This window comes from Emydura macquarii, unplaced genomic scaffold, assembly GCF_026122565.2.
Source record: "Emydura macquarii macquarii isolate MOO-44397 ecotype Brisbane River unplaced genomic scaffold, CSIRO-AGI_Emac_v2 contig_2636, whole genome shotgun sequence".
Classification (NCBI taxonomy): Eukaryota; Metazoa; Chordata; order Testudines; family Chelidae; genus Emydura; species Emydura macquarii.
In genome coordinates, this window is record NW_027132773.1 from 33,843,763 (window position 1) to 33,869,777 (window position 26,015).

The 26,015-nt window shown below is 42.8% G+C and overlaps 1 protein-coding gene across 2 annotated transcripts in view; it reads right to left on the bottom strand.

Annotated features, from left to right (window-relative positions):
- GRAMD4 (GRAM domain containing 4) overlaps positions 1-26,015 on the bottom strand; it is a 147,626-nt gene that overhangs the window by 26,839 nt on the left and 94,772 nt on the right. For both annotated transcript variants that reach the window (XM_067564398.1, XM_067564397.1), the window contains 9 exons: positions 20,817-20,878; positions 15,705-15,837; positions 14,822-14,847; positions 13,294-13,385; positions 10,197-10,288; positions 8,664-8,712; positions 7,685-7,756; positions 5,624-5,667; positions 5,412-5,521 (listed from right to left, as the gene is read on the bottom strand). In XM_067564398.1, the coding sequence (XP_067420499.1) occupies positions 5,412-5,521; positions 5,624-5,667; positions 7,685-7,756; positions 8,664-8,712; positions 10,197-10,288; positions 13,294-13,385; positions 14,822-14,847; positions 15,705-15,837; positions 20,817-20,878 (680 nt within the window). The remainder of the gene's footprint in view (positions 1-5,411; positions 5,522-5,623; positions 5,668-7,684; positions 7,757-8,663; positions 8,713-10,196; positions 10,289-13,293; positions 13,386-14,821; positions 14,848-15,704; positions 15,838-20,816; positions 20,879-26,015) is intronic.

A 26,015-nucleotide genomic window follows, 5' to 3' on the forward strand; every position in this document is an offset into this window, starting at 1 on the left:
GGAGAAAAAAATATGCTGAGGCGGTCTGCCTCGCTGTTCCGTACCCCCGGGAGGTGAGAGGCAGATAAATGAAACCCGTGCCTCACCGCGAAGTCCCAGAGGTGAATGGCTTCCTGGCAGAGTGCCGAGGAACGTGCCCCCCTTGCCTGTTCATGTAGAACATGGCTGCCGTATTGTCCGTAAGGACTCGGACCACTCTGCCCCTGAGGAAGTGGAGGAAGGCCTTGCAGGCCAATCGGACCGCTCTGAGCTCGCGCACGTTGATGTGCAGAGCTCTCTCCTCCAGTGACCAAAGCCCTTGGGTGCCCTGATCGTGAGAAATGTGGGCTCCCCATCCCCGATCGGATGCGTCTGTGATGAGCGTCACAGATGGGATGAACTCTCTGAAGGGGACGCCCATCATCACTTCCCTCGGGTCCCTCCACCAATCGAGGGATGACAGCACCTGTGGGGGAACCAGGACCATTCTAGTTAGAGAATGCCGGTGTGGTACATACACCGAAGCCAGCCACGCCTGGAGAGGTCTAAGCCTCAATCGTGCCAGTCTCACCACATATGTAGAAGCCGCCATATGTCCCAACAGCTGCAGGCAGTGCCTGGCTGTCGTCATGGGGGACAAGTGGAGATCAGATATGATGGCTGCCATCGCCTCAAATCTTGCTTGAGGGAGGAAGGCCCTGGCTTGTACCGCATCTAGCCTGGCTCCAATAAACTCAATACATTGTACCGGAGTGAGTGTGGACTTTTGCTCATTGATAAGCAGCCCCAGTCTAGCGCACAATTCGCGTGTGAGGAACAGACTATGTCTCACTTGGGAACTCGACCTCCCCCTGATTAACCAGTCATCCAGGTAGGGGAAGATTTGAACACCTTTACGGCGCAGGTGGGCTACCACCACAGCCATACACTTAGTAAAGACCCTAGGTGCTGAGGAGAGCCCAAAGGGTAGGGACCGAAACTGATAATGGCATCCCGCTACCACAAACCTCAAGAACCGCCTATGGGCCGGTAATATTGAGATGTGAAAGTATGCATCCTTTAGGTCAAGGGCGGCATACCAATCCCCTGGGTCAAGGACCGGAATGATTGTGGTGAGGGAGACCATACGAAACTTAACCCGCCTAATATACCTATTTAGGCCACGGAGGTCCAGAATGGGCCTAAGGCCTCCCTTCGCCTTGGGGATTAAGAAATATTTAGAGTAAAAGCCCCTGCCCTCTTCGGCCAGTGGGACTTCCTCCACTGCCCCCAACGTGAGGAGCGACCCAATCTCCCGCACAAGGAGTTGAACCGAGGCCGGATCCCCAATGGGGGACAGCCGCGGAGGGTTGTTGGGGGGAAAAGCTGTGAGCTGGAGGGAGTACCCCTTAGCAATCACCTACAGGACCCACCGGTCCGTAGTAATGGCTTCCCAATCCGCAAGGAAAGGGCGAAGCCTATCTGCGAACGGCCGGCCAAGATCCCAGAGAGAAGGAAGAGTACCACCCTCCGGTTCTGGGTCAAAAACATTTATTCGGATTACCCCCTTTCGAAGGCCCCTGCTGGCCCCCTGCAGAGGACCCTTGGCGGCCTCCTCTGCTGGGACCGCGGTAGCGCTCACGACCCCTCCTCTGCTGGGCGGGGCGAGGAGCCGGCCTGGGCGGGGGTGGTGGTTGCCTCTGGGCTTGAGGTCTGGACTGCTGTTTGGAGGCCTGAGGGGTATACAACCCAATGACTTCAGGGTGGCCCGAGAGTCCTTGAGTGCGTGGAGTTTGTCGTCTGTCTTCTCCGAGAACAGACCCAGGCCATCAAACGGTAAGTCCTGAATGGCCTGCTGTACCTCCTGGGTGAGGCCAGAAGCCTGAAGCCATGAACAGCGGCACATCACTATCGCCGAGGCCATAGCCCTGCTGGCTGTGTCCGCCGCGTCACTAGCCGACTGCAGCGCAGCGGTGGCCACAGCAGCCCCTTCCTGGAGGATAGTGGAAAAGTCTGCCTCCTGGTCCGGGGGCAGCTGGGAGGCAAACCTCTGCATAGAGGCCCACAAGTTTTTATTATATTTCCCAAACAGGGCCTGATGGTTCGCTACTCTAAACTGCAGCGCCGCAGTAGAGTAAACCTTCCTCCCAAATAAGTCCATCTTGCGACCCTCCTTGTCCTTGGGCGTGTTACCCTGGTTCCCCTGGCGGTCCCTCTGGTTGGCCGCATCGACCACCAGGGAGCAAGGTGCCGGGTGGTTGTAGAGGAACTCAAATGGTTCCTTGGGGACATAATACTTGCGTTCCACCCCCTTGGACGTAGAGGGCAGAGAGGACGGGGTCTGCCAGAGTTTCCTGGCTATCTTCATGACATTGTCATGTACTGGCAAGGTGGCCCGTGAGGGTCCCAGAGAGCTCGAGGGCCCAAAAAGGGGGTCCTCCTCCTCGGACATGAGCTTAAACTCCATGCCTAAGTTTTCAGCCGCTCTCTTTAGGAGGTCTTGATGAGCCCTAAAGTCAAACAGGGGCCCCTTACGATCCCTGGCTGCTGCCTCATCAGGCGATGAGGAGGAAGAGAAGGGTAGGGGCACAGTGGAGGGTCCCTCCCCTGGGTCCGAATCCTCCGACCCTTGCTCCTGAACCTTAGGTGCGGGAGGTACGGGGGAGCCACCGCCGACTGCAGCGACACTGAGCCCTGGGGCATAGTGGCATTCCAAGGCCCCCAGTACGGCCACTGCCAAGGCCCTTGGGTCCATCCTGGGGCCTGCAGGGAAGGCTGCTGCAGCTGCACAGCCTTCCTGTCCCCCGAGCCCGCCGTGCGTCGTCTATGTCGCCGACGCGTGGAGCGGTCGGGCGAGGACGACGCGGACCGGTGCCGACGTCGGCGGTGCCGGCGATACGAGGAAGTCGAGGATGATGACGACGACGTAGCCGACCGGCCTCTGCGGTGAGAGGACTTGCGGTACCGCTTCCCTCCCCGGGACCGAGAGCGGTACCGATGACGGCGACGTAGAGGAGAGTCCTGTCGCCCCGATGTCGGCGTCGGGCCAACCGGTGCCGGGCCCATCATCGGTGCGGCCCCCATCGGTGCCGGGCCTAACGGTGCCTGGACCATCGGTGCCGGAGCCATCAGTGCCGGAGCCATCAGTGCCTCTGGGCCTTTCGAGACCGACGGTGACCGGGAGCAGTGCCGAGACGGGCTCCGTGCCGAAGAGTGCGAGCCCGAGTCTCGGTCCCTGCTGGCATTGGAGCTGGACACACGGCTCCGGCGACGGACTCGGGACCGCCCACGGTGCCGCGGTGCCGAGTCGCTCGACGACCTAGAGTCGGAGCTCGGAGGGGAGCCGACGCTCTCCACCCTCCATGACCGTCTGGAAGGAGACTTGGATTGGGAACGTCTCCAACCACCGAGACCACCCAGCGCGGGTTTGCCTCGAGACGCAGGTCCCTTGTCCCTCGGCCGAGGGGGGGACGGAGGCATAGGCATGGCCATAAGGGCCCGTGCCGCGGTAAATGCCTCCGGCGTCGACGGCCCTTGCGGGTGCACTCCCCCACCCCCAGGAGTCGGGGGAGGCAACCCGCGCGGAGACCCCGGTGCCGGAGTAACCTCTACGGCCCGTGACTGGGGCGTCTCCGTGCTCCCGCCGCCCTGCGAGGGCCGGGGGGAGATCTCCGGTGCGGCCGAGGGCCGTGCCGACTTCTTGGGACCCTTGGAGGCCTTCTGCGGTGCCGAAAGCGGTGCCGGTGGGGGGGCGCTCCGCACCGACGACACACTCGGTGCCGACGGAGACTGGGACGGTTCAGAGGCTGGACGGAGCGCCGACTCCATAAGTATTGCCTTTAGCCTCGCGTCCCTCTCCTTTTGGGTGCGAGGCTTAAAGGACTTGCAGATTCTGCACTTGTCTCGACGGTGTTCTTCCCCAAGGCACCGGAGACAACGGTCATGCGGGTCACTGATCGGAAAGGCTTTGGTGCACAAGACACAGTTCTTAAAGCCAGTGGAGCCCGGCATGACTCCAGAAGGAGGAACCCCGTCCGGGGTTCAGACTTAACACTAAACTATAAACTAACTAACTCTATAAACACTATAAACAACAACTTTGAAAAACAGTCAAACAACTAGGGAATGAGCTACTTGCACGCAGCAAGAGGCGATAGTTCCAGCAACCGTCACAGGCGGAAAGAAGGAACTGGGGACCCGCGGTGCCAGCAGTGCCCTTTATACCGCGATATGAGCGCAGCACTCCAGGGGGCGCCTGAGCTGGCCATGAGGGGCTTGCTAGGGAAAAAGTTCCGGGAATCTGTGCACGGGGCGCTCACACACCTACATTGGAATGCATATGAGCAATCACTCGAAGATAGAATCTAATTTGTAACAGAGTGCTCTTGGACAATAATTATGTCCTCTTATCTCACACAAAAGATCCTCTCCCATTAAACCAGGTTACTAAATGTACTTCAAACCTCTAATCTCTTAACAGGGACTAATGATTTTAAAAGGAGTTTTCAGAGTTAGTGAAATCTCATTCTGAAAGCCATTGGAAAAACATTTCCAGCCATTCAATTCAACCACCATATAAAGTGAGCCAGTGTGTGTAGATGCTTAATCTAATGTAACAATTTAAAGTCAATATCACATTTAAAATATTACCTACGGTTTAAGCACACTTCAGACACAAGCTTCATTTCAGAGACATGGTGGGCACTCCTAATTCACAGGGCATTGTCACATGTTACACAGAAGAGGCTTTTCTCACCTGATTCCTCATTTTAAAAACATCTCTCCACACATATCAGAAGCCCAGAATACTGAGAGCAGCAGCCAAAAATCATCATTGGCCACTGCCCACATAGCTTTCCCTTCTATTCAATCCCTCTACTGGCTACCCCTTGCCTAACCAATCAAATATAAGAACGGACAAATGTGAAGGGACAATTTTGTCCCTACTATTATTGTTCATTATGTCCTTGTTCTATCAACAACATTACTGCTCTCCATTTTTTCTTATCATTCTTAGCTTTATAACTTCCTTCCTGCTGCCCCACATGCCTCAGACTTAGTCCCAGGTTGCCACTGTTTTACACATTTCCTAAAAATCTCTGTGAGGTCTTTGAATTCTAACCTATATCAATGGCAAATCATCACCATGTCTATTTTGTTACAACACCCCTACTTCCCAAAGTTACTGTTCACTGGGTCGTCTATTCTGTCTTTTACACTGCATGCCTCATGGGGCAGGGATTGTGTCTTTATTCTGTGTATCTGAACACAGTGCCAAGAACAACGCTGATGACTTTAGTAAATACGGTGCTTTAATGTATGGAATTATTTTTGAAGGAAGGATGATCTTAAAACATTTCCTTCTTAAACTGAATAGTCTTTCAAGAAACAAATTATAAAATGTAAAGTGCTAAGTCTACCCTGTGATATAAAAATTATATATATTTTTTTACCCATTGAAAGCCCGATAATCCTGTAGGGAAAGAAGCAGGATGCAATAAAAGCTGCCCATAGAGCAATATATAACTTCTGCGTTATTTCTGGCTGGACCCACATGAACAAGCTGTAAAAACAAAACAAATAATTAATTGTTACAGCATTTTGTTTTCAGCTGGTCAGATGGTTGTTCAAATGGTTTATTCGGGAGAAAAAAATATAAACCTACTTCTTTATTTTTTCCAATATGTCTGCCATTTTGCCAAATAGGTTCTGCATTAAAAGCAAGAGACAGTTAACTGAAGATGACAAACTGGTGGAAAGCAAAGCTATTTTCTATGGTTAAATGATCCTTGAAAGCCAACCACTTAAGTTCCTCCTGGCTTTAGTTAAAAGTCTAGAGAATTATAAAATATGCACTATTAACAACATGCATGCTTTCCCTTTACCACTTATTTACTCAGCATTCAAGGGATTTTCTTTTTGTTGTACATCTTGTTCTGCAATTTATGACCTATTAATCACTGGTTATCTGAAGTGGAAGGACTTGCTTAACTTTATTGTTATGGTTGGAAAATGTGTGTCCCCTGGTAGTAATTTTAAATTAATAGAGAAGTCAAAAAACAAACAAGTAGACAACATGTCAGATCTGAATTAATATGTTTTGGATGGGACTGAAATTTCAGGAAGTAGTTATTGTATTTATTTTGGTTTGACCATTAGCTTCTTTGGTTTGGGGTCAGGACCCACCTCTCTTATAAGGCTGGAGACTATCTGAATGGTACACCCTTTGAAGCAGACAGAGCCTGTTAGATTCCACAGGGCTCCTATGAAGAACACGGTTTATCCAAAACCACTCTACTGACAGCTGGGTAGAATTTCTAATGATCATTTTTCCTTGACCCTTGCTATCGAGGCACCCTAAATTACATGGTTTGTTTTCAGTAGATCCCACATTATGCTCTACGAAACATGATGAGAGCATGGTCCCTGCCTGTTACAGGAGAAACAGCTAAACAGTATATTGATGCTGGCATTATTGGCAGTAGAGGAGAAAGAGAGGGTGAGGAGAGATGAAAAAGACAGACATAATAAATAAGGAGGGCAGAATTACACAGGAACTGGAAGAAAGACACAAAGCTTGAACTTGATGCAGTAGGGGAGAAGGCAAGGGGGAGGGCAGAGGTATTCAAGGAGTGATATTGTGAAAAAAACAATGAGCCAGGAAAGTTATCTTAGCAGCCTTATTTTGTATGGAAGAGAGGAGTTGATGTAGGTGTCAGGGAGGTAGTTGCAGTGGGAGATGATGAGGACATGAATGAGAATTTTAGCTGTAAGAACAGAAAGGAGGTCAGACCACAGTAGTGTGGATGAAGAGGCAGTAGAATTTGGACACTGGCTGGAATGTGTTAGCTGAGGAGGAGGAGGAAAGAGTTGAAGATTCCCCATTAGGCCTGATTTACATGACACATGATGGTGTATTCAACAATGAACGAGAATAGGGTGAGCAGAGAGGGTGTGGGAGGAAAGATAAGGAGTTCAGTTTCAGATGCTGGCAAGACAATCAGGAGGAAATGTCAGATTGCGTAAATGAGGGCGCATGCCTTTGTCATCTCAAGACTAGAATATTGCAACATGGGTCTATACCTTGGGACCATTAGCTACAGTTAACTAAAGCTAGTGTAGAGTGCAACAGCTCACTTATTAATCAAGTTTTCACAGAAAACACATTACACCAAGGGAACCCAGAGCAGAGCGCGGATGCATATTGGCCACCAGGTGGCGATTAAAGTATTGGTTTAAGACTAAGTCATTAGCCTTCCCCAGAAGGCCATCTATTTCCATTTTTTTTTTTTTTTAAAACATAAGGGATGGTGGTTGAAGGTGGTAGGCACTTATAGGGGAGGGTTACTATTTTACTATTCTGGATGAATATAATTGGTCTGGACGGCCAGGAAGTTTGTTTTCAGCAGCTTGCATGTTGGATTTTATTTCTTGTTATACTTGAGAATCTAGAACCCCGATTAGAGGGTTTCAATAAATTAAAATAAAATTCATCTGAAGTTTTCCTTATCTACTTCAGCATGCTGTTTTCAACTATAAGGCAGTTTAGCATGATTCCTACCTCTTCATTACAAGGTATTTCTTTTAAATGTATAAGGGGGAAAGAGATTACCAGATAAATTATTTTGTTCTGACACACTTTCACAAACCGTATACTGAGCTCTTTCAAGATGCACCCTCTTTACCTAGGGAACATTGACAGAAAAGTTTGTATGGAGTACAATACCTGTGCTTTTTGTGCCACATCTAGAACGAGTTGAAACTTTTCTGATACTGTGAGGTCTTCCTTCGGAGGTTCCTTGGCAAAGACAAAAAAAATTCCAATTAAATTTAGCTTTCAGCTCTAACACTGCTCTTTATAGTTTAGAAAACTACTAGTGAAAAAAATCAAAACATTTCATATACTATAAAGCCACCGACTGTGCATCCGATATTCTAATTGTACTACATTCCACTTACAGGTTTTAATTCTTCCGCTGCTAGCCATGATTTGTATTAGCAATAGCTAATTAACAAACTGCTCTCCTCTGTGACCTATACAAGTTTGTGTAAATTTGATGCCCTTTGCCCTTCCTGCTCTAGACACTGATCATTTACATTTCTGTTTAAAAACTATTTAGTGAAGTTGTAGGTCTAGAAACTTATAATAAAAATATCTTATCATTAAAGATCACAAGGTTTTCCCTGGAACTCCAAAATCCTCAATAAACTTTACTGAACAGGTTTGTAATTCAAAAAGCTCTGTATTTATTATCAGTATTTGTTCCCAATAACTCTTGCAGATGGTGTGAATTTCTGGACTGTTAAATCAAATCAGCAATTAATTTTCACAGGCTGAAGGCTACTCACAGCTCCACACTGTTACAGTGGACTTTCATTAATAGTATAAGCAAGTTTCCTGAACTGAAAAGTCCACTGGATTAAATTATGAGATTTATCTCAAATCTCAGCATAAACCAGAAATTCGATTTACACTTTAGCTTATGATGAAGCTGCCAATGTTTTCCAGTAAAAAAAGAAGGAGCAATTTTGGCTTCAAAACTGCAAATAAGACAGGACAGAAAAGTGGTGATAGCTGTGTATTTTTATACCTCCACAAACTGAGTGGTTAAAAAGGCTTAGAAAGGACTATGTTCACATAGGTTTTTTGAGAGTTTTGGAATAGCATTACAACACGCAGTGCAAACTGACGATTAAAGACTTACAATGGGCTCAGAAACTTCAGGCACAATGCTCCACTGTATTCTCCAACCCCTAAAAGTCAAAGAAACAAACTATGTAGATATCCCATCTTCCACAAGTCTCCCAAGGTTACAGGGTTTTAAATGTTTTTCTGCAAACAATATTTATGCGACTTTAACAAAATAATGAAGTTGTTAAATATCTACAAGAGGGTAGCTAACAGTGTCCTTTTAAATCTGCATACACACACACTTGCTCTCTCTCTAACAACCACACACTCACTCTCTCTCTAACAACCAGTCATATGATCCTGATATTTCAAACACTTTACACTGATTTATGGTAATGAAGTTATAGTCACTTGTTTATTTACAATGATTGATTTAGAATTTTGTTCTAAGCTGCAGAGCAAAACATCGCATCAATTGTTCAAAATCATCATTTGTGATAAGAGTTCTATTTTAAAAAACAAGCATATCAACCCCTTTCTGACAAAAAGCAGTAATTAAGGAATTACAGTATTGTTCCATAAATATATACCAATGTTGCTTAAGCCAATTGCAATGAACAGTCCTCTTAACAATTTGAATAATTAAATGTTCTGGATCCATCTCAGCACTGGTTTAAACATATGATGCTCCCATGAAGTCACTGCAGTTGCACACTTCCAGGAACTAAATTTGACCTATTAAATTCTAATTTGAAAAAGCTTTAGTGAAAGGATCTGAGCTTTCCCCCTTCCTCTGTAGAACTGTTGATATATATTATAGCTTACAATAAGTGATCAGTGTTGGAAGTGAGCTTTTGCACTCTTAAGAGTCCTCAAGCTGACGTTTAGGTTTTGGTTGGAAGGCTTCTTCATGACTCTCAGGAAATGGACATTTTTAAATGCCTGTTTCTCAGAATAGTCAGTATATGCTGTATTTTTAAATTTGTTGTATAAATATTCTATATAGCCACTGAGTTTTACACAACAAAAAGAATGGCATTACATCTACGTATATGAAGACTAGTTAGGTTTAAAATTGTGAAAAATTAAATATCTTTTCATTAGCATATTTGTATCCAACTTAAAATATTAATTCGACCTGTGTTAAGCCTGGATGAAAGAAAAAGTTCTTTGTACAAAAAAATTTCAGCCTGTAATGTAATGCTCTCCAAACACTTTCAGTACTACCAGAAGATGGAAACTGGTTCTTTTTGTGGATTTTGCTATAACAATAATGTATTGCATTAAGTCATTGAATATGCAGCAACACTTATGATGACCCGAATCATTGAAAACCAAGAGTATTACTTAGAAGGGTCATAAAGAGCTATCACAAGACTAATCTGGCTTCTATATCTTTTGATATTTGTCATAGCTTTAGAATTTACCTTTTGGTACTTGATATTTGTCTTAGCATTAGAATTTGTTAAATTCCACATTTTAACCCTTGTTGTTAGCAAAGTTAAAAGCTTATAATTATTTCAGTGTAAGAACAACAAAATAAAAGCCTCTAGATAAAATAAGTTACACAAATATTAAATCCTTAATATTTAAGCAAAGTAAGTACCTGGCTATGAGGTAATTTAGGGATAACCTCAAAATTGCTAAAAATAAGAACATAGGAATGGCCCAGCCATGCCATACAGCATTCATGTAAATCTGCAGATAAAAAAGAAAAAGTCGCTGATTACAAATTAAATTACAGTGATTTGTATGAAACAATACCTGAACTGTGTGCTAAAAAAACACAAATCCCCAAGCCACTAACACTTAAGGGTGTGAAGTCACTCCTGTGACTGATGAAAATACACCAGATTCACACACCCAGTGTAAAATGTTAACTATGAGATTCAGTCAATCTCAGAGACCTGCTCCTTCAACAGCCCTGAGCTGCATGTGTGGCAGTGAATCTCTCAATCACTGGAGTTGAAGGAAGCCAAAGTTATTAGATTACTAGAATTTAAGCCAGAAGGGGTCATATTATGATCCTCTAGTCTGACCTAGCAAGTGAAAGTCCAAGTGGTTCTAGCGACTGGGCACTTCAGGGAGAGGAAGCAGGATGAGCTTCTGAATTGTATTTTTTCACATAAGCAATATCCCAATGCTTCACCAAATTTAATACCATGCAGGGGAAGGAAAACTAAGATGTTTAAGAAAAAAGTAAAAAAGTATTGAGTACTTATGTCATGCTGTCTGGATAAGGGGGGCCCCTGAGGTGTATTTAGGAGCTCCGATTACTCCTTTCTACACCAGTCTCGCGTTGGGGGTGTCATGCGGGCTGGCTTGAGTGGGGGGCATTTAGTATATTGGGTGACATCAGTATGGCAGAATCATAATAATCCATGTGGGATATGCCATGTCAGGTACTGTTAGGAAGGTTATAATGTGCTAAGTAAGATAATAATACTTATGTTCATGTGTAATATTTGAAATGGAAGTTATAGATGTATTTGAGAGATCTGTATTTCAAATTGTTCGGCCCAGGCAACACCCCAGATAGGAAGGCTGCAGAACAATGGCCTGCATAATGGCCCATTAAGGCATTCCCAGGTGCAAGGGGCCCTGAGGGAGAGGCCAGCATCACCACTGAGTCATCAGAACCTGCTTACGTGACTCTGGACTCCATTGCAGGCAGCCTACCTGATGAAGCATCATGACTGTCCCATGTGACTATGGACCCCAGGCACACCAGAGGAGTCACCAGGATTGGCCCATGTGACTATGGACTTCATTTTGGGTCTTGTGACTGCCCACAGGCCGCATGGCCGGAGGAGGGGGTTTATAAGATCAAGCCAGAGAAACCATCTTGTCTTTGTTCCTGTCCAGTCTGCAGACATACACCTATCTCTGGACCAATTCATCTTGCAACTGAACCGAAGGACTTAGACCCATCCAGGTACTGGATGTGAACCAGAGAGAACTACACAAGCCTGCAAATCCACATTTCTTCCAGAAACCTGAAGTATATGGACTTTTAATCATTTGTATATCTGTGATTCACTTTAACCCTTTAACATTTCTTTCATGGTTTCTTTCTTTCTTTTCACAATAAACCTTTAGTTTTAGATACTAAAGGATTGGCTGCCAGCGTGGTATTTTAAGTAAGATCCAAACTTATATTGATCTGGTGCTGTGGCTGACCCTTTGGGGTCAGAGGGAACCTTTTTAGCAAAGAGCAGAGAATTTAAGTAACTGGTCTCTTTGCTGGACCTAGTGCTGATTTGGGAGCCTGGAGCTGAAATACAGTAAAGGAGGCTGTGGACCATTTGTGGACTGGCTTCATGATATCCAGTGTGGGGTAATCAGAAGCAGTTCATGGCTGGTTGGGAAGCCGGGCTTCAGTGTCACCCACCAGCATGGGGAGAATCTGGTCTCCTTTTGCAGCCTGCCCTGACCTTGGCATTTTCAATTGGCAACCCTGGGCACGGGTCGTATCACAACTTATATAACAGATTACATCTCTGATGTGGTTTACACACATACCGTTACTGCTTTCACAACCTTTGAAAAGGTAGCAGACTATGGCCATTTTATGGACAAGGAAACAGCAAGGTGTTCTACTCAAAGCCACACAGTAAGACAATGCCCAGCCCAGTATTAGGGGAAGGAGTTCCCAGACCCAACCATGGCTCTTCTCCAGACCACACTGTCTTCTATATAAATCACTTTTCAGATGAGAAGCAAGTTGATGAAGAGATGAAAGAAGGTGGATACGTTGCTTGGGGAAAGGGGTGGAAAGGCAGTATTGGAAGGAGTAAGGGAGCCCAGAAGGGAGATGAATCATTTTAATGTTCCTTGATCCGTGTATTAAAAACTATATTTAATCAGTAGCCCATTTTGACTTACGGGGCTATAACCAATGAAAGTGCAGCTGTAACTTAAGTAAAATAATTAAACTTCACTTGCATGATTTGTGATGTCACTAGAACCCTTCAATTCAGTTTCCTGTAATTTATTTTTAAATTAGAATTTCAAGTGTAAGACTTTTCCAGTATATTTAAAATTAGATGTAGTGTGGATGAAGTGTATCCAGACAGTCAGATCGAGAGACCAAAATCCTGTAATTATCCACAGACCAGACATTGCCTGCACCAGGTCAAACCCTCTTCACAAACCCACCAGTGTGCCTCAATTCTAGTTCAGTTTGTGTCCCTATCCCCTTGGCCTCTCTGCTAACAATAGCAACAAGGGTGCAAACTGTGATGTTATGGTGGGGTATTGACGAGAAAGACTTGCATTTGATGTGGACCTGTCCACATTAAGAATTGGACTGAGACTGACAAGGTATTTCACAGTGAAACGTTGGTCAGATGACTGGATGCATTTTCAGGTGGGCGGGGAGAGAGTGGTGGCAGGCAATAGGACAATGAGGACAACAACCACTAAGCTGTAAACCATTTGAAAATACGGAATCATTTGTCTGAATATCTGATATTACGTTTCAACATGAGCAAAGATCCCAAACATTAAAGATAGTTCTGAAATAAGAAAGATAGTTTTATTTAACATAGAACAAAATATTACGTAAATTATACTACATCGTGTTGACTTTAGAAAACATGGCAATTCTGAATTATAGTACACATTTTCAAAGACTGCCACTAGGTGATGGCTAAGAAGTTTATTTCAAGAGTTATTACACTTGGTGGAAGAGGCTAACTTACAATAAAGGCAATAGCAGAAGTGTAGATAGAATACCAATCTGATAAGGCAGAAAGATTCTTCACAAAATTAGTAACAGGTTTGGCACCTCTCTCTAGACAAAAGGAAAAAAAAATCAAATGTTGTAAGTAATTAGTAGCAGTTGAATAATTTGTAAAACAATGAACAAGTAAACTGGGAATAATCTAGGACCTTTACTAAATGTTTAAGACAGATTTATGGACTGGATTACATATTTTTTTATTTAAATGACAGAGTTTACCCAAAATCTCAGTGTCCAAAGTAGTTAAAAAACATACGTAACTAAAGAGACTTGAAGATCACTGAGCAATTAAAGAAAACCACACAGAAATATGATTTGCACTGTGGTTAGATCCTTTAATTACTCTTCTCCTTCCAACCCGTATCCTATTGATGGGCCCAATCAGATTCCCTGTAGTCCTTAGTCAAAACTCCTTTTAACTTCAAGGAGTGCAGGGATGAGGCCCTCAATTTGTAATGCTCAAAGTTCAACTATCCCTGATCTGCCTTCCATGGGAAATTCTTAACCAAAGGCTAGATTTGCTTAAGGGTCAGCAGAGTCAAAAGGTTAACTCTAAGGGCCAACACCACATCCCAAGGAGTGGATGGAACTAGCTGGGAGGGCAGTAGTGTTGGAGGAGTTCATTGGTTCATCCACTCTTTCTGGCAGCTCCTGTTGACACTGCTGTACTCAGAGTTAAGGCTGCTGTCCAGCCCCCGCAGGAACCTCAAGAGAGGGTAGCACTTGTATCACAGCTTTTCTTCCTTTGTGGTGAGTCACCCTCTGGGCACAAGGAATCTGGATGGCTCAGGGAAGTCTTGATAGCCCTTTGCACCAACTTAAGTCAGTCTAGCCCTTGTTGCTCATCTGAGGGAATTTAAGAACTATTCAGATCTCCCAGGTAAATACAGAGGGCTTGATCTTACATTTTTTACTCAGACAGGACTCCCTTGACTTCCTAATAAGGAGGACAGACCATAGAACAGTCTCCCAAAGCAAATAATGGAAGCAACACTCTGATAATTTTACTTTTGAAACTAGGCTGTACAAAGCATTGGGATAAATTGAAACAATTAATTCCTCTTGTCAGTTAGGGCCCAAGCCTGTAAACGTTTACTGACTCTAGCAGGCTTCTCTCTCTGCTAATAGTTCTAGTAACTAAGTAGGAGCAAGGGTTTGTAAGATGAGCTTTCAGTTACCCAGCTTTGAAGAATTAAGATTCACGGACTGTGTATTTATTTATCATACTTTATTATAGTTTATAGGTATATCTTCTGCCACTATTATATAATGTGGCATATAATTAAGCAGTATAACATCTGGGATGTTAAGATGCTGTCTATTCCAAGGATTAATTCAAGGCTGCAGAAACGGTTCCACTTATAAACTGGTGGAAGTATTTCTCAGAACCTCTGCATTTTTATATGCACAAATATTAAGTTACAACTCTAGTAAGGGATAAAAAAATCAGATTTTATGTCAAGACAATGATGTTGCTGGGTACTTACTTAATCTTCTCATATTTTCAGTTAACCTAGGAGAAAACATGGATAATACAACATGATGTTAAGCAGACATTAAGCATTTCAGTGCAACAACATATCTGTACAACTTTTGTTCTAGTACAATATATACTGCACATACATTAGACATCTAGTGTATCAGTGATAAAAAGCTACTCTGAGCTGCCAAAAATGCATTTCAAAATGAGTTACAACTAAGCCCTACCTTATATCAGATCAAAATTTAAACCAAAATCTCACTAGTCTAATGAGGTACTTATTCTTAATGGTAAAGAAAATCTTATATAGTATACTGCAGTCCCAGTAACTAGCCTATGAGTATGTCTGCACTGCAGCTTCAGAGTACCTTCCAGCATGGACAGACAGATGTGTTAGCACTGCTTGTACTAGCATGCTAAAAACAGCAGTGTAACCAGGGGTAGCGCAAGTGACAGTTTAGGCTACCCATGTGCATACAAATCCACCTGGACCCTTTGGTACATACTCGGCTGGCAACCCCGAGTTATCACCTGTGCCATCGCTAGCTATTCTGCTATTTTTAGCTGCCTAGCTTGAGCAGGGCTAGCACATGTCTGTTTACCCAAGCTGGAAAGCACACTCCAAGCTGCAGTGGACACATACCCCAAGTCTAATTTCACTCTACACTTGAAGAAAAATATGGGACTTCAACTCTTTGCTGCTAACACTAATTTAGCTAATTCAGAAGCACACTTACAGATCCAAAATTAGTCCTGCTACTTCAAATTCTATTACTTTCAAACAAATATATTTTCTTATATGTATTTCATTATAGCAGAATCATTTCAGAGAAGTATGATGTTGGTTTATCCCAAAAGAAAACAAAAAAGGGTTCTACAGGTATTTTTACCTTCTAGCGCTAAGTGGCTCTTCAGTTTCCACTGTGTTTTCCTCTGGCTGAAATCTGAAGTCTTCAACATACTCCCCAAATTTGTCATAAAACCACTTCTGGACTCTTGAACACATCATCTGACTGCGTTTATCTATAAATCCAAACAGCATATATTGTATGATAGGACAAAAACAACTTTTGAAAAATTAATTGAAAGTGAATCTCTCTCATGTAACATGCAACAACAACTGCCCCAGATTTAATTTTTGTTTTTAGTTTAGTGGCATTCTTTGTAAGTTATATCCCTGAAGAATCCCACTGCAGATTCCAGTGTGATTGAATGGCTCCTTCCCCATCTCCTCTAGAGATGGAAAACAATCTAGAGCCATCCATTTTTTTAAATGAACATTTATCTCCTGATCATTAAGAAGAAATATTAAAGCTAAAGGTAGATGCCTCTAGGTAAAGTTTTATTAAAAGTTAATATAATTTTGTATGTTTTTTGCTCTGGATTGCTTCTGTTTCAGATACTCCACCAATTATATATAGAAGGCCCCCAAATTTCTCCAGTTTCTAGTATTTATTTAGTCTTCACCTTTCATATCAAGTCTTTGGTTTATTTGATCCTTTGTTGCCAGGATTTTCTGGCTCGAACAACCAATGAGTGTCTGGGGACTTCAAGTGCATAAGTATTGCTGTGACCTTCCAAAAATACTGACTAACCCCAAAGCGAATGGTAACTGTGATATATTCATCTAGGCAAGCATTTGATGAATGAAATTAGATATTTGCCCTGGCATAAAAAGTGGAGAAGTCATCATTTAATTTTTAAAAAGACATGACAATAATTTAATTACTATTAAATTGGTTTTCATGGGAAGTGAAGGACAAGAGTCAAATATCCTTTATTTTACAATACAAATCGTTTAAACACAGTAAATATTATGTAGTACCAAAGACCATTAAAACCCATACACTATTGCATTGGCAACATGGAGAGCCAAATTCATAAAACTTCAGAGTCCAGTCATAGACTGTAAGAGTCTTTTTGTGTTAAATTAGTCACACTGTAACAAACACACAGCCTTAATACTGGCAGGTTATGCTCTAAGATCCCATCTACTCAACAATCAACCAACTTACAAACTATTTTCTCTCCCCCCATAATATAGTTACAACTGTAGTATAGGCTGGACCTTTCTCTTTTCCCTAGTTGTGCCTTGGACATGTTACGGTCCAATCTACATGTAAATTGGAACTGTGTTGTAGCTAGGTCCCACAGATGTAATTTTAGTTAAGACAGGATTTAAGACACAAAAGCCACATTCTCTGGTAATTTGCTTTCTGTTGTTGCAACATATGGAGACTCACTAAGTCCACACACTAAGTCCATTACCAGACATCTACAGGAAAGATGTGTGTTAAATTACTGAGTAATACAGATTCTATTCAACAGTTTATATTTTGCCTTTATAGAGAGATTTATAATAAGAACTGGTTGAAAGATGTCCAACACAACATTTTTCTGATGGAAAATATTGATTCACTGAAGTTGAAACATTCTGCAGGAATGTCCTGATTTCAACAAAATTCTGACAGAAACCAGGCAGGTCTCTGACAGAAGCCTGCTTGTCAGGCAGGCTCAAAATCTGCCTGCTTTCCTGACAGCTCATCTATCCAGCTCTGTGGCACTCTGCCTGAACAGATGATGGGGGTCCAGAAAGCCCTGGCTCCAAATTCCCAGACCTTCAGCAGCCCAAGCTCCCATAGGTTCCAGGGAGCCCACCAGACAGGCAGTCTTGGATTTGGGGCTACCAGCTCCTCAACATCCCAAAAAACCACAGGGAGCCTTGGAAAAAATTTCAAAAAAGGTCAAAACGATATTTCATTTATATTTTGAAATTTCCAAATTTCAGTTCGTGTTCTGCTTCAGGTTGTTTTGGGTTTTTTTTGTTTTGTTTTTTTACCTTCCTGCAGAGTAGAAATTCCAGTTTATGGCCTATTCTAGTTAAAATAAAGATATTACATTCTAATAAGGTTGTAACAGATACAGATCCCTCTTCAACCGAGAACTTTTATAAGTGAAATTCACAAGTATTCCAAGCTATGCTGTGAGGAAATAGATCTCTTATTTACATCATTTTTACTTTAACTATAAATCAAAGCTTTACCCATTTCATCACTGGTAGGCCAAACCACCTGGCAAAATTTCTGACAGACGTACAACATTTGTACATCTTTTTTATTTCAAATGTGATATTGCTGCATATGGTACACAGACCTAGGTTGGGAAATAGATGTCTTTTCCTTAAAAAAAAAAAAAAAGATGTGAATATACTATTCTTAATGTTTATCAAGGCAGTTTGTAGACATGGCAGTTTTCAGCAGGAAGTTGAAGCAAGCTTTGAGATTGCCACATTTAGGAAAACAAAATGGGTCCTAGAATGTGTGCAGGTAGAAAGCATCACAAAAGGTGGCAATGTAGAAATTCAATACCCTTATTGAGTCATACATTCCTGGCTTGCTGGTGACCAAAGTTAAGGGTTCCATGTATTTAATCATTCACATCCCAGAGGAAAAAAAAAAGGGATTTTTAAGAGTTATTGATAGACAAATTATATACTAAAGCAATCAGTAACATGTTCTCCTTAAGGGCCAAGTCTACGATCAAAGAGTGCTCATCACACACGATTCTGCTCTTCCTATCATCTACATATCATTGGACACAAAAATAGCATGTCTAAATGAATAATCCTGTGCACGAAATTATGGCAGTTACATCAAAAGAGCCAAGGTGTGCATAATTACACTTAGTATCAGAAACATGTATGTAGGCTACCTATTTTAAAACCAGTGTCCTAGATTTTCAAATTTTCTAATGCACAAAGTGAGGGGAGATGGGATGCTAGCACCGTTTAGGCAGACTGGCTGCCTTGACAGTGAATACTTATAGGTTCTGTGTTTGGGTTACTTATAAGTGTAGCCTTAACTCAAAATCCTAATCCAGGATTGTGGTTTTTAATATAAACTATAACCTTCTCACAAGGTAATGAAGGGGGATGGATCACCTGATTACCTGTTCTGTTCATTCCCTCTCAAGCACCTGACATTGGTCACTGTCAGAAAATAGGATACTAGGCTAGATGGACCATTGGTCTGATCCAGTATGGCTGTTCTTATGTTCTAATTCACATACCATACATGTGCTTGTTACCTTCACCTCATCTCAAACTTTTTCTGGGGTTAGGATAAAGAGAGGTTTAAAACAGAAGATTTGCTGTGAATATAGCAGGTTAAAGAAATAAGCGAGATCTCAATTAACATAGTACCTTTTATTACAAACGTACATCAAGACCCTTTGAATGTGGATTATTTAAATGCACACGTTAGCAAATGAAGTTTCTAGAAATATGATAAAGCATTCTCTGATTAAGTGGATCTAGCACACATATAAGATTGACCTAGGACTCACCACTTCTAATATTCCATTGAAGAACATTTAAAAAAAAAGAATGCAAACATCCAAGTTCCTAACCAAACTAAGAAAAGGACAAAGCTAGCCAACAATCATGTTAAAATGGAAAAAAAAAAAAAAACTACTTACCAGCATGATTCTGCCAGAACCATGACTGACTGCCTGCCTGCCATGTTTCAGGCTCTGGTGTGGATAAGGAGGTTTTTTAAACCATTCTAACAGAAGTCATGCTTATACACTATACCTCCACATCTCAATTATACAGCATAGTTTCTGAGAAACTATGTAGGGCATGATCCGCCAAGTTGGAGGACCTTCCACTCACTTCAATGGGCATTCCAGGTGCAAAGAGCTAATAGGATTAGGCCCTTGATTTTTTGGTGTGCAGGAGGAAAGCTTGTTATGATGTTTGGCTTTAACAATATCTGTAGCTTGGAAAGTTACTTTACAGAAACACACTCTCAAGGCTGAATTTTGGAAGCAGGAATAGGGAAGATTAGCATCTACAAAACTTAACACAGCATGGTACAGGAGGAGGGGATAGATCACAGCTACTCTGGGACCCAACCTGTATTTAACATTCAAATAACGGAATTCCATAAATTAGGACATCTGAGGTGTTACTAATCTATTATTACATGTATTAAAAAAAGGAGTAGCAGAATGCTTGATAAAGAGTCTGAGCCAGAGAGATGCTTTTAGGCAGACTAGACATTAAGAAAAATGGTCAGTCCTTAACCAAACGAATTAAAGTCATACACAAAAGTCTATGCAGTACCTACAATAAATAAGAAATATAGTGATATTCTCTAGTTGAGTCACTGCAGACACTATTAGACATTATTAGAAGCCAAGGGATATAAAAGTTAAAAAAAAAAAAACTTATTTCTGAATTCTAGAACCCTTTATAGTACAACTAAATGAGATAATGACACCGACCCCCCATCCCACCCCCTTTTTTTTTTTTTTTTTTTTAAACTCACTACATCAGCAAGTAGTAGTTTTAAACCGACAGAAAGCTATTGGAATAGTCTCAGTTGCGCTAATATTTTGTTTCTATGTTTCTCACAATCCATGGACCCTTTCTTTAAAAATCCAAACTGGTACACTCTGTCAAAATGAATGTGAAGGAAACCTAGAGATGATAGACATAGATTAGGTGTATCAGATGATTTTGTTTAAGAGTCTGCTCATCTCAATACTTTTAGGTATCCATATTTTATCCAATTCATATCACATAACAGCCTAAAAGAGGGGAAAAAATCTAGTCAATCAGTAATTCCATTCCCCTACTGAGTTTCTCATTCATCTTTACTTTTAGAAGAGAACAGAAATTCTACGTAATGCCACATACTAAAGAACATTTTAACAACAGCATTCTGATTTAACTTCAAAGGAAATCAAGAGAGATAGGGAGCACTCTTTTTTTTCATCCTGTAAATTTCAGTTTGTTAAATTAAAGCAGGGCTGGGTGAACAGAAAAGTATATCCCAAATCATCTCTCACATATAGCTCTCCAGAAGTTTGATTAAAGAACGAGCAGCTTTTACACAATTGTTCCAGTACCATCTTTCTGAACAGTTTTGAGAAGAGCTCATGTGAAGAAAAACTGTTAAAGTAAATCAAGTCACTAGTACTGACTTAGTCAAAACTACCTGTTCCATTGACTTGTGTCGGTGGTTTTGCGGGTTGCTGAGTTGTAGGCAGCTCTTCTGTTCTATAAGGGATATAAAGAAACAAGAAGACATGAATTCCTGTAAAATCAGAATATTTCATGCCTGTTATTTCCCATGAATGAACCACACAGGTATTTTCATGCTGTAGGACTGCATCTGCTGGGAAATGGGAGAAGTGCTGCCATTGTCTGTTTCCATGGCAGAGGCTGCACAAGAGCATGGTAGGAGGGAGGCAGAAGGAGGAACTCAAGTTTGTTTCTATGGCAGTGCAAGCAGAACCGGTGGCCATGGGAGAAGTGAAATATTCACTGTAGATTTATTTTCACAGATTTTTAGAATCCATGAAAACAGCATATGTTTACAGTGAAAGGCTAAAGCATACCCTCTTTCCTGAGTGTTCAATTTCTCCTCCCAGTAGGTTTACAGCCAGCCATTCTATAGTTCATTCCAAGACACAATATATAAGTACAGAGATATGTGAAGCACAACCCAGAACTGGGGTTCCCAAAATGCATCAGAATTTCCTGGCCATGATCCCTTCCCATATTGCTGTCTGAGGCCCAGTCTACACTACAGTCTTTTGATGACCAAAGTCAGCTTTTGGTGCCAAAACAGTGGTGGTGTACACACCGCTTCTATAAGGAGCTGGAAACCATTCTTGTTGGTGACCCCACCTCCACCAACAAGAGATCTATGGATACCTCCATGGGCCCGGGGTCAGCAGACACCAGACTCAATCCCAATAAAGAAGTCGTGGATGAGGAGGTCGAGTTGGAGGATGAAATGGAGGAGCAGAGGACTAGGTCATTTGCTGACATGGGGAGTCAGGACCTCCTCTTGACCCCAAAGGGCTCAAGCCAGTCCCAACCCTCCAGCTCTGGTGTGCATGAGGCAGGAGAGGGGAACTCGGGTAAGTGATTTTTTTGAGTTGATACTACTCGATTACATGAGGTAAAGCTGTCCTTTGCTTTGTTGTATTATAAAGCTGGTTGAAGAGATAGAAATCTACAATAACAGTGTTTGCATGGTCTTCCCATTCCCCTGTGCAGCTAGGCAGTACGGTGGAAAAGTGTGTTTATGCACACCAAGATTTCACAGAAATCCACCAGAGAGATCTCTAGGAAACTTTGCTCGAGGTACTCGCCAATCCTCTCCCAGAGATTCCTTGGCAGAACTGCTTTGTTTCTTCCCAGTGCCAATGGGCAATCACTTGTGCAGGGACCAAAGTGGCACACAGGTGAGCGGCCTAGGGACCCGGTTTGAAACTGCTCACATTAAGAAGATGCACCCTAGCATTCCTGCTTACTTAGGAGTGAAATATCGGCTTCTATGGTCCTTGTCTGTGGAAAATAGTGGCACAATTTGAAATTTTGTCCCTATCTACCCACATCAACACCACAAACAATCACCCAGAACCTTTTCCCCAGCTCGAGTGTCCGCTCCCCCCAGGCACAATTCACTGAGCCCTGGCTGATCATTGAGCTGTGCACTTGCCAAGAGACAGTGAGAAAGATGTGTATTTTACAGTAATGAATCAATGCTCTTATTGCACTCACAATCATGCTTCTGTTCATTGTTTATTGTGCCTCTATAGAAGGTGGGGAGGAGAAATCCCTCCACACCTGCTGAGCACCTGCGACTGATAAGAGCATGACCATGGAGAAGCAAAGAGGAGATGTTTCAAGAACTCCTCCACTTCTGTGAGGCGGGAAAAGGAAAAGGACATGGAGACGCACTCTGTCCGAAAATCAAAATATTGATAGGCAGGAGTGGAGGGAAAACCAGGAGCGAGTGATAGCAGGTCACAAGCACATGATAAAAGCCATTGAAGAGCAAACAGTAGCTGTTAAAGTCACTAATAATGCTGCAGACTGAATTCATATGTGCTCGCCCCCTTGAAGCCAATACAGAACTGCTTTCCATGCCCTCCCCAAACTCCATCCACGCATTCCTACAAAACTCCCGGGCCCATCTCAGTACCCTGTTCACTCCACCCTTTGAGACAGCTTCCAAAACAATAGCTAGACTTACACCCAGCTGTCATAGCGCACACTGCCCCTCACTGCTTTCTCCCCTCCCACCAAGCTTTGTGTGTGTGTGTGTGTGTGTGTGTGTGTGTGTGTGTGTGTGTGGTGAATAATTGTTATTTAATAAATACATCCTCTGTGAAGAATAAGCAATCCTTATTTGTCTCTTGCACACAGTGGCTGCAACTCACATTGATACACAGTGCAAGCTGGACTGGCGGTGCACCATGTACAAATGCTCCATGAATGCAAACAGTAATCTGACGTTGTTTGTTTTCATGGCACACAGCAGGTCAGGCACCTCGGATTCCTGCTCTGGTTGGGAGCTCATGATATACAGCATGAGCAGTCATGATATGTTCAGAACACTGACAACAGTGGAGGGCAGTGCAAAATTCATCCTTTCAGATAGAGACGGTGGACTCAGAGGAAACTGGGGCCATTGAAAAATGCCGCAAAACAGAGTTAGAAACCAATGGAATGACAGGACAGAAATCACTGCATCATGGGACGTTGAGCCTGCACCCATGATGCACTGTGATCCTCTCCACCTCCCCACAACTCTTAGCGGCATAAGGTGGCGACTTGCACAGTGGGATAGCTGCCCACAGTGTACTGCTCTCACTGCCAATGCTAGAGCACCAAATGTGGACATGCTTCAGCGACACAATGAGTGCTGTGGGGACAGGCGCAAGCGTTGTAATTATGGCGCTTTTTGATCATCGTTGTAACTTGCGCTGACAACACTTTCTAGTGTAGACAAGCCCTGAGTGGGGGAGGTTAGGGCAGAAGAGGTTGAGAATCACAGTTCTAGAACAATACTCTGTAAGTTTTCATTATGCCAGCATTATTACTAGAGCCATTTGGTACTCTTCTTCACTAAATTAAAAATAAGACAAAGAGTTTCTTTAAACATGATATTGTTTAAATTCCTATAGAACAGCACAGAGTGCACAGATACCAACTTATAATGAAATTACCTTTAAAGCTTGCTAAGTTTACTGTTTTTTCAATAGTGGGAAAATACAGGTTATACAAAAGCCCAACATTTCTGTATATTGAACAAATCAGGACAGCTGAGGTGATAGGTGCCTGAAAGGCCTACAATAAACACAATTGGTTCAAGTCCAATATCCTGCCAGTTTAATTTTGGTACATTTAGATGCAAGTGTTATCACAATGTATTTAGATGTACACACACTTCTGTTCCGATACACAGCTTTCTGCAACTCTATTTTGATCCGTAGCCAGCTGCTGCTAGGATGCTCTCAGTTAAAACCGTGACCTTCATACATCTTCCAATCTATACAGCATGGCTCTGACTCCGTGTAACTGAACTGCTCCACTGGAGAAATTACTCTGTCATTGAAGGATAGGCTCTAATAAGAGCTTCATTGACATGACTGCCAAACTTACTGCTTGAAGCAAAAGTATGGCAAGTCATGTAGTTGCAGTTTGGCATTCTCAAAGATTTATGATGTAGGTGCTCTCAAGTGTATTTTTTCCCCATAAATAGTAAGAGCTAAATCCCGCCTAGGTCAGCAAACTGAAGATGAGCAGAGGTACCTCCTTCCATTATAGGCATCCTGCATACGAGGCAGAATTCAACAGGATAGGCTGTGAGGTGCAGAAGAGCAACTAGGCTGATGCAATGCTGCTCATCTGCACAGGAGCAGTGTATACCCCTAGCTGCCGAGTGATGTAGGATGCAGCATATGCAGCACTAGGAAGGTGGCAGGATCTTGTAACTGGTAGAACATGGCCCCTCAAGGACATGATGCACCAGCTGGCCTGCTAGTCAGCTATACTTCCTAGCAATCGCTCAAAAGTTAAGGGATTGTTGCATTGGGAGAAGGTTCCCTTCCATCCTGCAGTAGTGAACCACAAGCTAAACCTATCCAAGTCATAACATCCACCAACCTGGATTAAATCCCACTACAGCCAGGGGAGGAATACCAGATCTAACAGGGGCAAGCCATTGTGGAGAGTAAGCATGAGGAAAGCCAGGTAGTTATCTCTGCCAAAAATGACCAAAACGTAATCTGAATTCAACGCCTTAGTGAAATAAGTGACAACAATAAAAAGGAATGTGATACAATGCTTCACAAGCCTTTGTTATGCACAACCTAATTAAATAGCATAGTTGATTTATAAGGACTGAGCATGAATAGATCCAATACCACGGATTTGAAAGTTTCTAGGTCTTGCCAAATAACTGATCTTCAGACAGCCAAGTTATGTCACTACCTACCTGACCACTGGAAAAGGAGAGACATGAAAGTAATTTCTCTGTAAATATGAAAAGCAAAGAACTTGGCAACACAACACTATTCAGAAACAACCTTCCTAATGTGGAACAGACCATAGAGGACAACTGAAGTAGGGGCAGGTAATTTAGCTCTCAGTTCTTACTCATTTTCTCAGTTAGATTTTAGGCCCGGTCTACATTTACCTGGCGATTCGGCAGCAGTCAACGGGAGTTACGCAAGCGACGCAGAGTTGCTTGCATAACTCCCGTCGACTGCTGTGCTTCCCTTCTGCGCAGCATCTTTACTGCACTGCACTGATGGGAACTGTGTTCCCGTTGACGTAGCGCTACACCACTTGAGGAGGTGGTTTTACTATATCGGCTTCCTGATCGATTGAGCGGGTCTACACTGACCGCTCAATCGATCCAGAAAGATCGACCTAATGGCAGCAACTTTGCCGCCATCAGTACAGACATACTCTTACAAACTTCCCCTATGCTGAATGATTCCCACAGCACTTTTACAGATTTAATATTTAGGGATAACTTGGTTTTTGAAATGCCGACTGCTAAATCTACAAATTAAAAAAATAAAAGAAAGTGACGTGTATTCTATTCCTCCTGGGCCTTTTTCATGTTGCTTCTATACATGAAATGACATTCCACTTTCTGCATCAAGCTTTTTAACTCTCCTTCAAACCCCCTTCTGAAAATTTATTAATTTAGTTTTATTTCTTACCTATAACTTCTGCTCCTGTATTATCTAGCTCTCCTATTACTAGAGAAATTCTCCAGTCTCTACTTCATATTTCTGATCTCAATTCTGAATAAGCAAAAATCACTCCACCCTGTGATGGACGCTGCGGACCCTGAGCATGCTCAGTGAAAACCTCAAGATTTCGA